The 11048-nt window shown below is 59.7% G+C and overlaps 2 protein-coding genes across 2 annotated transcripts; both read left to right on the top strand.

Moving 5' to 3' along the window:
- Nucleotides 1-725: 725 nt before the first annotated feature.
- ANKRD39 (ankyrin repeat domain 39) lies at nt 726-1524 on the top strand (the record flags this gene model as incomplete). Its single annotated transcript, XM_080634414.1, has 4 exons — nt 726-850; nt 931-1034; nt 1115-1318; nt 1387-1524. The coding sequence occupies exons 1-4, from the start codon at nt 751-753 to the stop codon at nt 1522-1524; spliced, it is 546 nt and encodes a 181-aa protein (XP_080490540.1). The 5' UTR covers nt 726-750.
- Nucleotides 1525-6484: 4960 nt separating this feature from the next.
- On the top strand, nt 6485-10656 carry LOC308230025 (VIP36-like protein; the record flags this gene model as incomplete). Its single annotated transcript, XM_080634476.1, has 7 exons — nt 6485-6488; nt 6556-6638; nt 8185-8217; nt 8504-8665; nt 8739-8853; nt 9952-10071; nt 10414-10656. The coding sequence occupies 7 exons, from the start codon at nt 6485-6487 to the stop codon at nt 10554-10556; spliced, it is 660 nt and encodes a 219-aa protein (XP_080490602.1). The 3' UTR covers nt 10557-10656.
- Between the last annotated feature and the right edge of the window lie 392 nt (nt 10657-11048).

Here is an 11048-nt window from a genome sequence, read left to right as displayed (position 1 = left end):
TCTTGAAAGGGGGGGGGGAAGGGAGGGCGCTGGGCCGCCCCCCCCAGCCACTGAGCTCATGGAAAAAGGCCGCGCTCGGGGCTATAAAAGGGCATCGCAGTGCCGTTCCCAGGGCGCGGGGGGGGGGATAGAGCTGAGGCTTGGCCCCACGCCCGTGTGTCCCGTCTCCGTGTCCCCCCTCCCCGGATGCCGGGGGTCAGTGCAGGGTCCCCAGGGAGGCCTTGCCGGGAAGCGGGGCGGAAGCGGCACCCGGGGTCCTGGGGGGGGCTCCGGGAGCGGGGCCAGCGGCTGCCCGGGCCGTGGGAACCCGGGGGGGCGGGGATGGGCCACAACCGCCATGGGAGCGGAGGAGGGAACATAGCCCAGCGCTGGCGCGCCCCCTAGCGGCGGCTGCGGGGCCGAGCTGGCGCCCAAGAGCCCGGGGCGTGGCTACGTTCGGCTTCCCCCGACTCCCTTCGGCTCTTTCCGGCTACCCCTGACTCCCTTCGGCTCTTTCCGGCTTCCCTCGACCCCCTTCAGTCCTTCCCTCAGCTCCCTTCGGCTCTTTCCGGCTTCCCTCAATTCCCTTCAGCTCTTTCCTCGGCTCCGGCTGTTCCCGCCTCCCCTCGGCTCCCTTCGGCCTTTCCCGGCTCCCCTCAGACCCCTTCGCCTATTCCTGCCTCCCCTCGGCTCCTTTCGGCTTGTCCCTCGAATCTTTCCGGTTGTTCCCGCCTTCCCCCGGCTCCTTTTCGGCCTCCCCCGGCCCGGACAATGGCTGCTGGCCGCCGCTCGCCGCTCGGTTCCTGCTGCCCGTCGCGGGTGGCGGTGCCCAGCGCACACCAGAGCTTGCCCGAGATGGACTTCGAGCGGGGTCGGGTGTGGCGCGGGACGGGGGGCTGCGGGCAGGGGCATGCTCCGAGCCCCGCCTGACCCGGTGCCCGCTGCCTGCAGGGATCTGGGCCGCGGCGCGGGACGGGGACGAGCCCCGAGTGCGGCAACTGCTGGATAGGCGCGGGGAACCCGGCCAGACCGACCTGGCGGGGTACACAGCGCTGGTAAGGGGCGGGGAACACGGGAGGGGGGCCCGGCGGTACGAGCATCCCGACCGCCGTGCCCACCGCCGCGCTGCCCGCAGCACTACGCCAGCCGCAACGGGCACCTGGGGGTGTGCCGGCTGCTGCTGCAGCGCGGAGCCTGCTGCGACGCCCGCACGCCCGGCGGGGCCACCCCGCTGCACCGCGCCAGCTTCTGCGGACACCTCGCTATCGCCCGGCTCCTGCTGGCCCACGGCGCTGACCCCGCTGCTGCCGATGGGGACGGCCGCACCAGCCTGCACAAGGTGGGGCGATGGGGCCGGGGCGGGGGGCGGTGTCCCCTGTGGTGTCACCCACACCGTGTCACCCGCAGGCGGCCGAGCAAGGCCACCGGGAGCTGTGTGCGCTGCTCCTGCAGCACAGCCCGAAGCTGGCCGGCATCGCAGATGTCAAAGGATGGCTGCCGCGGGACGTGGCCCACCCGGCGGTGCGGGACCTGCTGGATACCTGAGCGGGGACACGGGAGCCGCCGCGGGACTCCTCTCCATGGATAAACAGCGCTTGCGGCACCCAACGCTCCGTCCGTGTCTCTGTCCCTGCGCCGGGCTCACCCCTCGGGGGTGTCCGGCGCCACTTTCAGCTGTTCCCCCCCGCCCCTCCGCAGCCCCACACGGGGGGAAGGCGGCCACAACCAGCTCGGTGCCGTGACGCGACTCGGTGGGGCCGTACCTGCGGGCGAGGGGGCAATGACTGCAGCGCCCTGCTGCCATCGTTCTCTTCTATCTGGTGACTGCAGCACCCAAGTCTCCGGTTGAGCCTTTCCCAGCTCAGCGCCCCGCCCACCCCTCTCCGGACAGCCAATCAGTGGCCGACTCACCGCACATCTCTCCCGACCTCCCCGCCCCGCAGCCAATCACCGCCCACAGCGCATCCCGCCCTCCCGCCGTTCCACCTGACGGCCAACCGCCTTTCGCCTCACCTCAAGCAGTGCAGCCAATCGCCGCCCGGGGGGGCGGTGCCTTAGCCCGGCGCTGGAAGCAACACCGGGGAAAGATTTAAAGGGGCCGCGTCCTCTAAAGCGCGATAGCTCCCTCCCGGTAACCGGGACCTCCCGTAGCCCCCCCCGCGCCACCGCGAAGCACGGAGGAGACCGACGTACAGAGACAGGCTTTTACTACCCAAGCGGCAAAAAAATCACCCCCAAAACCCCATCAGATAGAATTCCACAGTCGGTATCACAACCGGGAGAAGGGGGAGGGGGGGAACGGGCTTTTGGGGGGGACACACGTCTCCTTCACCCCCCTCTATGGGGCACCAGGTCCCCAGGCCCTGCCCTGAGGGCACTCATGGCTCTGGGGGTCCCCCTCCAGTGGTCGTGGTGGGGCACACACGGTGCTGGCCCCCTCCTGCTTGTACAACTTCAGTCACTGGTTTTGTGCCCCCGGCCCCACGTCCCACCCCGAGACCCCCCATGGAGCTGGGGGGGCGGGGGGGAAGGCACCAAAACCACCCCCTTGGGGGGGACACACACAAAATGACAAAAAGGACCCGGCTCTTCCGTCCTCAGCGCGCTCGTGACACCGGTGAGTGGCAGAGGGGGTTAAGCCTGAGCTCCGGTGGTGGTGGCTTTGCACCAGGGACAATCCCCGTGGCCTCAGGCCTGATGCCAACCTCTCTCCATGTCGGGGGACTACGGACAACTGCCCATGTGGGAGGCTGTCAGGGCGTTGTGGTACTCGTGGCGCATGATCTGTAGGGGCAAAGGGAGAAGGGAAGGAGTGAGGAGTGGGGCTGGACCCACAAGAGCATCCCTATGGGCATCCAGCCCACCTTAGAGCTATGGAATCAATGAGGATGGAAAAGAGCTTTAGGATCAAGTCCAACCATTGCCAGTGTTATAATAATTCAGTCTTAGCCACGACTTATTTCCAAATATTTTATTTAGATTGCTTACGGGTAAGAGGCAATAAGCAAGCAGGCTGGGTGCGCAGGGGAGTCTCCGCTCCACCAAAGACGCACACCTCAGTGTCGTTTCCCGCTACATTTATCTTCTAAAGTTACACGCCTATACATATTCATGATCTATCCCCGCTTCGTATTATAATGAGCGAAAAGGCCCTTTGCACATGCGCAGTGCCTCCCCGTGGTCATGGGCAAGGGTCTCAGGATGAACTAATGAGTCTTCCTCTTGTGAGTAGGGGTCTTCAAGATGAAGTAAACGAGGTTTCCTCTTCTTAAACTTTTCATCTTTGGCACAGTTGGATGCCCCTGTGGTTACACAATTAGCTGAAACGAACCATATCTATAATTCTTCTGTTAACTAACAAAGATTTAGGACAGACTGACCTTCCTGCAAAATTTATTGCAGGAAAGGGCAGGCAAGGAGTATCTCAAGCTAGCAAATGTTTGGAAGGCTCTGTCTGATAAGTAGAAAGGATGGTGTGAAATGCCATACTTTAGAAAAACAATTAACTCATGTTTAGTGGGGGCCCCTAAATTTCACAGACTTAAAGTACTTTAACTCTATTTTTCCCAGGCACTAGCGTTTCTTATATCAAGCCCTCTTTATCAGTTTGACACTTACACAAAACTTAAATTCATTCACTCAATATCAATACTACAAAACCTATAGCCATATAATACACAAACTTTACTTGATCAGCAAATTAAACATCTAAGTTTATTACACCAGCACTGCCAAGGCCACCACTAACCCATGGAACTGAGGGTGTGTGAACACTTGCAGGGACGGTGACTGCAGCCCTGCCCTGGGCAGCCTGTTCCAATGCCTGAGCACCCTTTGGGCAAGGAATTGTTTCTCAGCTCCATCTAAACCTGCCCTGGTGCAGCTTGAGGCCGTTTCTTCTTGTCATAGAATGAATCACAGAATGGGTTGGGTCACAGGGAGCTTAAAGCTCCACCAGCTCCAGCCCCTGCCACGGGCAGGGACCCCTTCCACTGGAGCAGCTTGCTCCAAGCCCCTGTGTCCAACCTGGCCTTGAACACTGCCAGGGATGGGGCAGCCACAGCTTCTCTGGGCACCCTGGGCCAGCGCCTCAGCACCCTCACAGGGAAGAGCTTCTGCCTAAGATCCAACCTAAATCCCTCCTGTTTCAGTTTGAACCCATCACCCCTTGTCCTATCGCTACAGTCCCTGATGAAGAGTCCCTCTCCAGCATCCCTGCAGCTCCTTTAGGCCCTGGGAGCTGCTCTGAGGTCCCCCCTGAGCCTTCTCTTCTCCAGGTTAAACCCCTCCAGGTCCCTCAGCCGCTCCCCACCACATTCGTGCCCCACAACCCTCACCTTGACGAACTGGAGGTCGCTGAGGGCACGGACGCTGAAGTCGGGCATGTACTGGGTGCTGGTGCTGGTGTTGAGCTGGTTGGTGCTGCCGCTGATGGGAGAGGAGATGGAGTCGGAGCGCTCGTGGTAGTTGAGGGATGCCGAGTGGTTGAGGCTGCTGACATGGGATGGGGAGCGCATCTCTGCGGGATGGGAGGGATGGGATCAGCCATGCCCTGCACCACCCCCCCGGGTCCTGTGCCTGCCCATAACAGGGTGCTGAGCCCCTGGTGATGCTGCCCTGGCTCCGTGCAGGGAGATCCCCATCCTGCAGGCTCCAGGGACACAGATCCCAGTGGTGACAGGGAGCGATGGGATGTGTGCCCACCCCAGTGCAGCCCTGTAGCACCGGATTTGACCCACCCAACCCTCCGCTCCCCCTTGCACCAGGGGACAGGGACCAGGACCAAGGACACTGACTCCAAACCGGTGGCTCAGTCACCGCACACGCGTTAGGGACAAGTTGGGGTTCTGGGGACAAGGTGATGTGCTTGGACACAGGGTACAGAGATGGACCAGATAACACAGAGGACAAGGTCAAGAGAAGCCTCTGTGTGAAGGGGAGGGTAGCTGGAGGTCCCTCTGCTCCTCACAGTGCCCATGGATGGGTGCTGCTGACACTGAGCACCATGAGGGTCAGTGTCACAGCCCCCCAAGGGCAGCTCAGGGGGCACCAGTGGGGGCTCCAGCATCTCCTATTCCCACCAGCAGCTCTAATGCAGGGTGGGAGGCTCTCCCCATGCTGGCACCCAAGCGATGTGGCGGTGCTTACCAGTAGGAGAGGGGCTGATGGCCATCACCCCGTAGTAGGAGAAAGCTCCAGCTTCAAACTTCATGCACTCCTTGCCCGTCTCCACCTCCACCTTACCCTGCGAGGGAGAGAAGGGGTTGGGTTCCTTAAGCCCCATCCCGCAGCACTGGGCTGGATGAGAGACCCCAAACCCCGTCACTGCGTGGCCGGGGGTGACGGCTCACGCAGGGGACCCCACGTGCGTGGTGGCACCCGGGTACCTGCAGGATGAGGGTGAAGTAGTCGGCTGCTTTGTTCTTGCAGTAGAGGAAGTGGTGTGGGGCCTTCTTGTTGCCATCATCAAACTTCAGCTCCTGGATGACGTGGGAGTACTTGAGGAGCCGCAGGAGGATCTTCTCCGAGATGTAGGTGGGGGTGAAGAGCGTCACCTCTGAGAGCCAAAGGGGGAGAAAAAGGCTCAGAGTCACGGTCCTTGTCCCTCCACAGGAAGGTGCCTCCCCTCCTGACATCCTCATTGACACCTCCCTGGGGCAGAAGCGCACCCAACATAAGCTCTGGGTCCCCAGCAAGGCCGCCCCCAGCCTTGGGGACACGGGGAATGGGACCACGCTGGAGGGACAGGGACCTTCTGAGCATCACAGGCACCCTTGAGCCCCATCCATTCCCATTCTGGGGTTGGGACAGAGGGGAGGGGAGCGGGATGAGACACCAGCACCCCATAACTCCTGAACTACATGGTTGGAGCGACTCTTCCTTTGTGGGGGGACAGGAATGGAGCCCAGGGACACAGCAGCACACGGAGCCCACCGGGTCAGCGCTGGGGAGCTGCTGGAGCCATTGGACTGAGCCAAGGGGTGCCCTGACCTTCAGGGGGCTCCCCCCACCATGAAACACCCCCCCCCCTTTACCTGTGGAGAGGAAGCGGTGGGCAGCCAAGTGCAGCTGCGGGGAGACCTTCACCTTCTGCTCCAGCCCTCGCAGCAGCATCTCCGTGGCCTCCTCTGGCCTCACTCCAGCAGCTCCAGGTCCCTCTTGTGCTGTTGCCCCAGAGCTGGATGAGGGCTGCAGGAGAGGTCTCCCCAGAGCACAGCAGAGGGGCAGGATCCCCTCCCTGAGCTGCTGCTCATGCAGGGGCACTGGGAGGCTGGAATCAGATTGGGGGTCAGGGCTTTGGGGTTGTTGTGCCCTGGTTTTGGGGTCAGTGTAATGGGAAGCATGGTCCTTCCTGCACTGGGAGTCAGCTCCTTAAAATCTGGACTATGGAGAAAACTCAGTCCTTGAGCAGCAAAGAGAAAGGGATTTCATCTGCCCCTCTGACTTCCTCTGCCTGCTTTGTGTGCTTCAGTCATTGCTCAAGGCTTCCTCCTTACCTGACTTAATGAGTAACAACCGCTTTGCAACACCTGCCTGGCATTGCCATCCTTAATCAAAGCCTCTCCTTCCTCCTAGGACCTGTCTTTGGGAGCAAGGATAACTTCCTGGGCCTGGGAGTGTTTGTGGACACCTACCCAAATGAGGAGAAGCAGCATGAGGTCAGTTAGGAGACAGCAGGCCCATGGTGCCCACCAGCTGCCTGCACGGGCAGAGCTGAGGTCATGGCTCTTCACTGGCATGATGTGACCTTTCCTGAGCTCTAAAGTCAGAGAGCACCTACTACAAGTGTCTGATGATCCCACCTCTGTGTTGTGAGCTCCTGGGCTCCTGCCACAAGTGGTAGCTGAGGTGAAGCCGTACCAAGAGCATTGTAGACCTTGAGTAGAGCAGTTCTGAGCTGCCAGCCCAGCCCTGCCTGCGTGACTGGGCTGTTTCATTGCAGCTGCTCAGAGGAGGCTTTCCCTGCTCTCGGGTGCAGTGTGACCGTGCTCTGTCCCTTTGGAAGACGCCCTTCTGAAGGTCTTTGTGTTCCTGGTGTGTCTGTTGTTTGTTTGGAGGTTTATTGGTGTTTGTTCCTATGGAGAAGGGAGTGCACAGGTAGTTAAAACCAAGCCCTGCCCTGGAATCTCTTTCATCACTCCAAAACCAAAGCTGGACTTGATCTTAATGCCGGTTTTCCCTAAAACATAGGCACTGTTGTACCCCAAGAGCTTGTTGCTGATCCCAAAATGGGATTAACACGGCTCACCCTGGAGAGAAGGACAAAAGGTGCAGTTGGGATGTGCCCTGACCTTGGAGATGCTGAGGAACAACCAGCTTTTGTTGAGGCACCTGAAGCAGCAGCTCTGGTGCAGGGGTGTACTTTGTGCTTATTAAAGCCTTTCTGAGCCATTTGGTGCCTTGTTAATGGGGTTAGTGCTGGGTGGATCCTGGTGACTTGCAGTGGCAGAGCTGCTTTTGTGGGGTAAATGGGTCTTCCTTAAAGGAAGTCATCAGTGGAATGTGGGTGTCTGGCTTCCTGGCACCTGGAGGGGGCTGCCCTCCTCTGGCCAGGCACAGAGCACTCTTCACATATTCACATATCCTATGGAATCATAGAATCCTGGAATGGTTTGGGTTGAAAGGGACCTTAAAGCTCCTCCAGCTCCAACCCCTGCCACGGGCAGGGACACCTTCCACTGGAGCAGCTTGCTCCAAGCCCCTGTGTCCAACCTGGCCTTGAACACTGCCAGGGATGGGGCAGCCACAGCTTCTCTGGGCACCCTGTGCCAGCGCCTCAGCACCCTCACAGGGAAGAGCTTCTGCCTAAGAGCTCCTCTCAGTCTCCCCTCTGGCAGGTTAAAGCCATTCCCCTTGGCCTGTCCCTACAGGCCCTTGTTCCAAGCCCCTCTCCAGGTTTCCTGCAGGCCCTTTAGGCTCTGGAGCTGCTCTTGCTGTTGGGGCTCTGTTGTATGAGTGAGCTGCGGCGTGGTGAGGAGGAGAAACAAGGCAACGCTTGATGTGACTTTCACCCCCCAGCACCGTTCCCTCTCCGTGTGGCTCAGGATTCAGCACCTAACACCTAAACCCCTCTCTGCTTTAGTCTCTGCTAAGCTGAGCTCTCCAGGGAGGAAGTGTCCAGGCTGCAGGTTAACATTAAACTCTGGTCTGTGACCATCTTGCTTCTGTGCTCTTTCTTGCTTTACGATAACTCTGGACTGGCAGGCTCAGAAGAGGAGGTACAGCCCGGGAAATCAGGTACTTCCTCTTGGTGACCTTCCCATTCCCAAGCTGTCCGGTCTCACCTTGGCTCACAGTTGAGGAATTCCCTCCTCTGAGCTCCAGAAATGCCTTTGTCAGCTGGGAGAGGCTGCATGAAACCGCCTGTCCTCCATCCTGAATGTCCAGGAGCCCAAGGGATGGAACGGGATCGTGCTGTTGTCGTGTTGAGGCAGATTCTTGGTGGGATGAAGGAGTTTGGGCTCCGTAGGGCTGTTGGCTCATGGTAGAACCAAGAGCTCAGCCCCAGCCTTGCTCCCGGCAGCGTGTGTTCCCCTACATCTCGGCCATGGTGAATAACGGTTCCCTCACCTATGACCACGACCGGGACGGGCGCCCGACGGAGCTGGGCGGCTGCACGGCCATGGTGAGGAACCTCAACCACGACACCTTCCTGGTCATCCGCTACGTGAAGAGGAGGCTGACGGTGAGTGCTGCCAGCCCAGGCCCATGGGGCAGCAGAGCCACGGCAAGGGCTCAGGGACCTGTTTCTGCCTCAGGTTCTGATTGATATCGATGGGAAGCACGAGTGGAGGGACTGCATCGATGTGCCAGGCGTGCACCTGCCCCGCGGCTACTACTTTGGGACGTCTTCTGTCACTGGAGACCTCTCAGGTACTGCCCCGGGGTCCCAAACCTTGCTTCCCAAGCAGCTCCTGTGCAGCTTTGGAGGTGCAGCTGGGTACCTGCTGGAGCTTATGGAAGCAAATGAGGATCTTTCCATGCTTTAAACACCTTTAAGCTTTGGTTTTAGCTTGCAGCAGCCCCTGAGGAACCCAAAGCCTACTCTGGGTGTGTTGCTCCCCGAGTGCTTGCTTTAGGCAGCGCTTCTCACTTTCCTTGAGCTCCCTGCATGGCCCAGTCTCAGCCAACAAAAGTGCAGCCAAGCGGCTGTAGCGGCTCAGCCAGAGCTGCTCCAAAACAAGCCCCTGGGAAGGAGTGAAAACAGGATAAGCACTGGAAAAGAATCTCCTCCACTCTCCTGCCACAGCCCGTGGTGCCTGGGTTAACCCCAAGGGCAGCACTGGGAGGAGTGGCCTTCACTGCAGCCACAGCTCCCTCCTGCCCCCTGCCTCTGCTCTGGGGGTATCTTGCTTTGGATTTCACATCCTCAGAGCTCTGAGCTGCTCCTTATTGAGGGAGGGACCTAAAGCTGCAGCCCTTCACCCTCCTCTGCATAATACTTCTCTCGTGGTGCTGGTTGAGGTGCTGTGAGCTCTGCTGTTACACCGCTGAGCCTCTTTGGGCAGGTTTTCAGCCTGATTTGAGCTCTGCCTCTGCAGAAGTGCATTGATGGGTGTCTGAGCCTGTTGTTGGCTCCAACAGCAGTTCCTTTTCTCTCCCAGATCCCTGCCTGGTGCCCGGGGAGCTGGTGTGGAGCACTCACCTTGTCCCACTAACAACCCCAGCAGCACAAGCAAAGGGCCCTGTGAGGCCGATGCTAACACCTTCCCTTCGGGTGGCTGACGGGCTAATCCCAGTTTGGGCTGGTGGGTTTCAGTTTAGCTTAAAGGTTCCCGTTGGCTGAGGGCCCAGCTCAGCCCAGCATAGATCCTGCCCTCTGAAGGTGAGTTTTCCCACCTTGGGAAGGCAGAGCAGCACCTTTGCCCCAAGTGATAACATCCCATGGTGCTGCCTGAGGCACTCAGTTCCTGGCCAGAGCTGTGTCTGTGCGTGGTGCCTCAGGACATGGTGGTTCTGCTCTGCTTGCAGACAACCACGACATCATCTCCCTGAAGCTCTACCAGCTGACAGTGGAGAGGACCCCGGAGGAGGAGAAGCGGGACAGGGAGGTCTATCTGCCCGTCGTGGACAACCTGAAGCTGCCAGGAAGTGAGTAGGAGCTGCTGGTCCCACAGAGGGGAAGGTGGGAGCCGTAGGGACTCAAAAGGTTGTGGAGGAGAAGCCACATCATTTTGAGAGCAAAGAAGCTGAGCTCCACCTAGAATCATGGAATGGTTTTTGTTGGAAGGGAGCTTAAAGCTCCTCCAGCTCCAACCCCTGCCACAGGCAGGGACACCTTCCAGTAGAGCAGCTTGCTCCAAGTCCCTGTGTCCAACCTGGCCTTGAACACTGCCAGGGATGGCAGCTCAGGAGGGGTTTCCTGGAGCGTGGGTTCTGGAGTGCTGGGTTCTTGGGGTGCTCACAGACTGGTTTCCCTCCTCTCTGTCCCAGTGGAGGCACCGCTGGAGCCCATGAGTGGCCTGGCTCTCTTCTTGATCGTCTTCTTCTCCCTCGTTGCCATCGTTTTTGCCATCGTCATCGGAGTCATCATCTACAACAAGTGGCAGGAGCAGAGCCGGAAACACTTCTATTGACTTGGGAATACGCGGGGATAGCCCATGGCTAGTCCTTGCTAGCCACCTCCTGCCTCCCACCGTTCCCAGACTGGCCAGAGCGTGATGGACCGACCCCCATGGCAGGGACTTTTGTGTCCCCCCAGAATCCCACTGGGGACGGCTGCTGTTTCATGTTGGGCTCCAGAACTCCAGTGCTGCTCCTGGTGGGAGCTGGGATCCCCAGCATATCCTGTGATGGCTGCAGGGATGGAGCTGCCACCTCCTGAAGGAGCTCTGCTTTGGCTGTTGTTCAGGAGGATGTCGGGACGTGGGCAGGAGTCAGCACCTCGGCTGTGAGGGATGCCAGGGAGCAGGGCCCGGCCGAGCGCCTGTTTCCACACCAGATCCCTCGTTCCTTCCCAGCCTCTTGTCTCCAAGCGATTCCACTTCCAGGAGGGATTTTCCAAGCTGTTCACCCCGCTCTGGCTGCTCTGTCTCCTGCCTTAGGCTGGTGGTGGAGCCCAGACAGCT

This window comes from Psittacula echo (genome assembly GCF_963264785.1).
Source record: "Psittacula echo genome assembly, chromosome: 25".
Classification (NCBI taxonomy): Eukaryota; Metazoa; Chordata; class Aves; order Psittaciformes; family Psittacidae; genus Psittacula; species Psittacula echo.
This window is presented reverse-complemented; position numbering and strand designations above follow the sequence as displayed.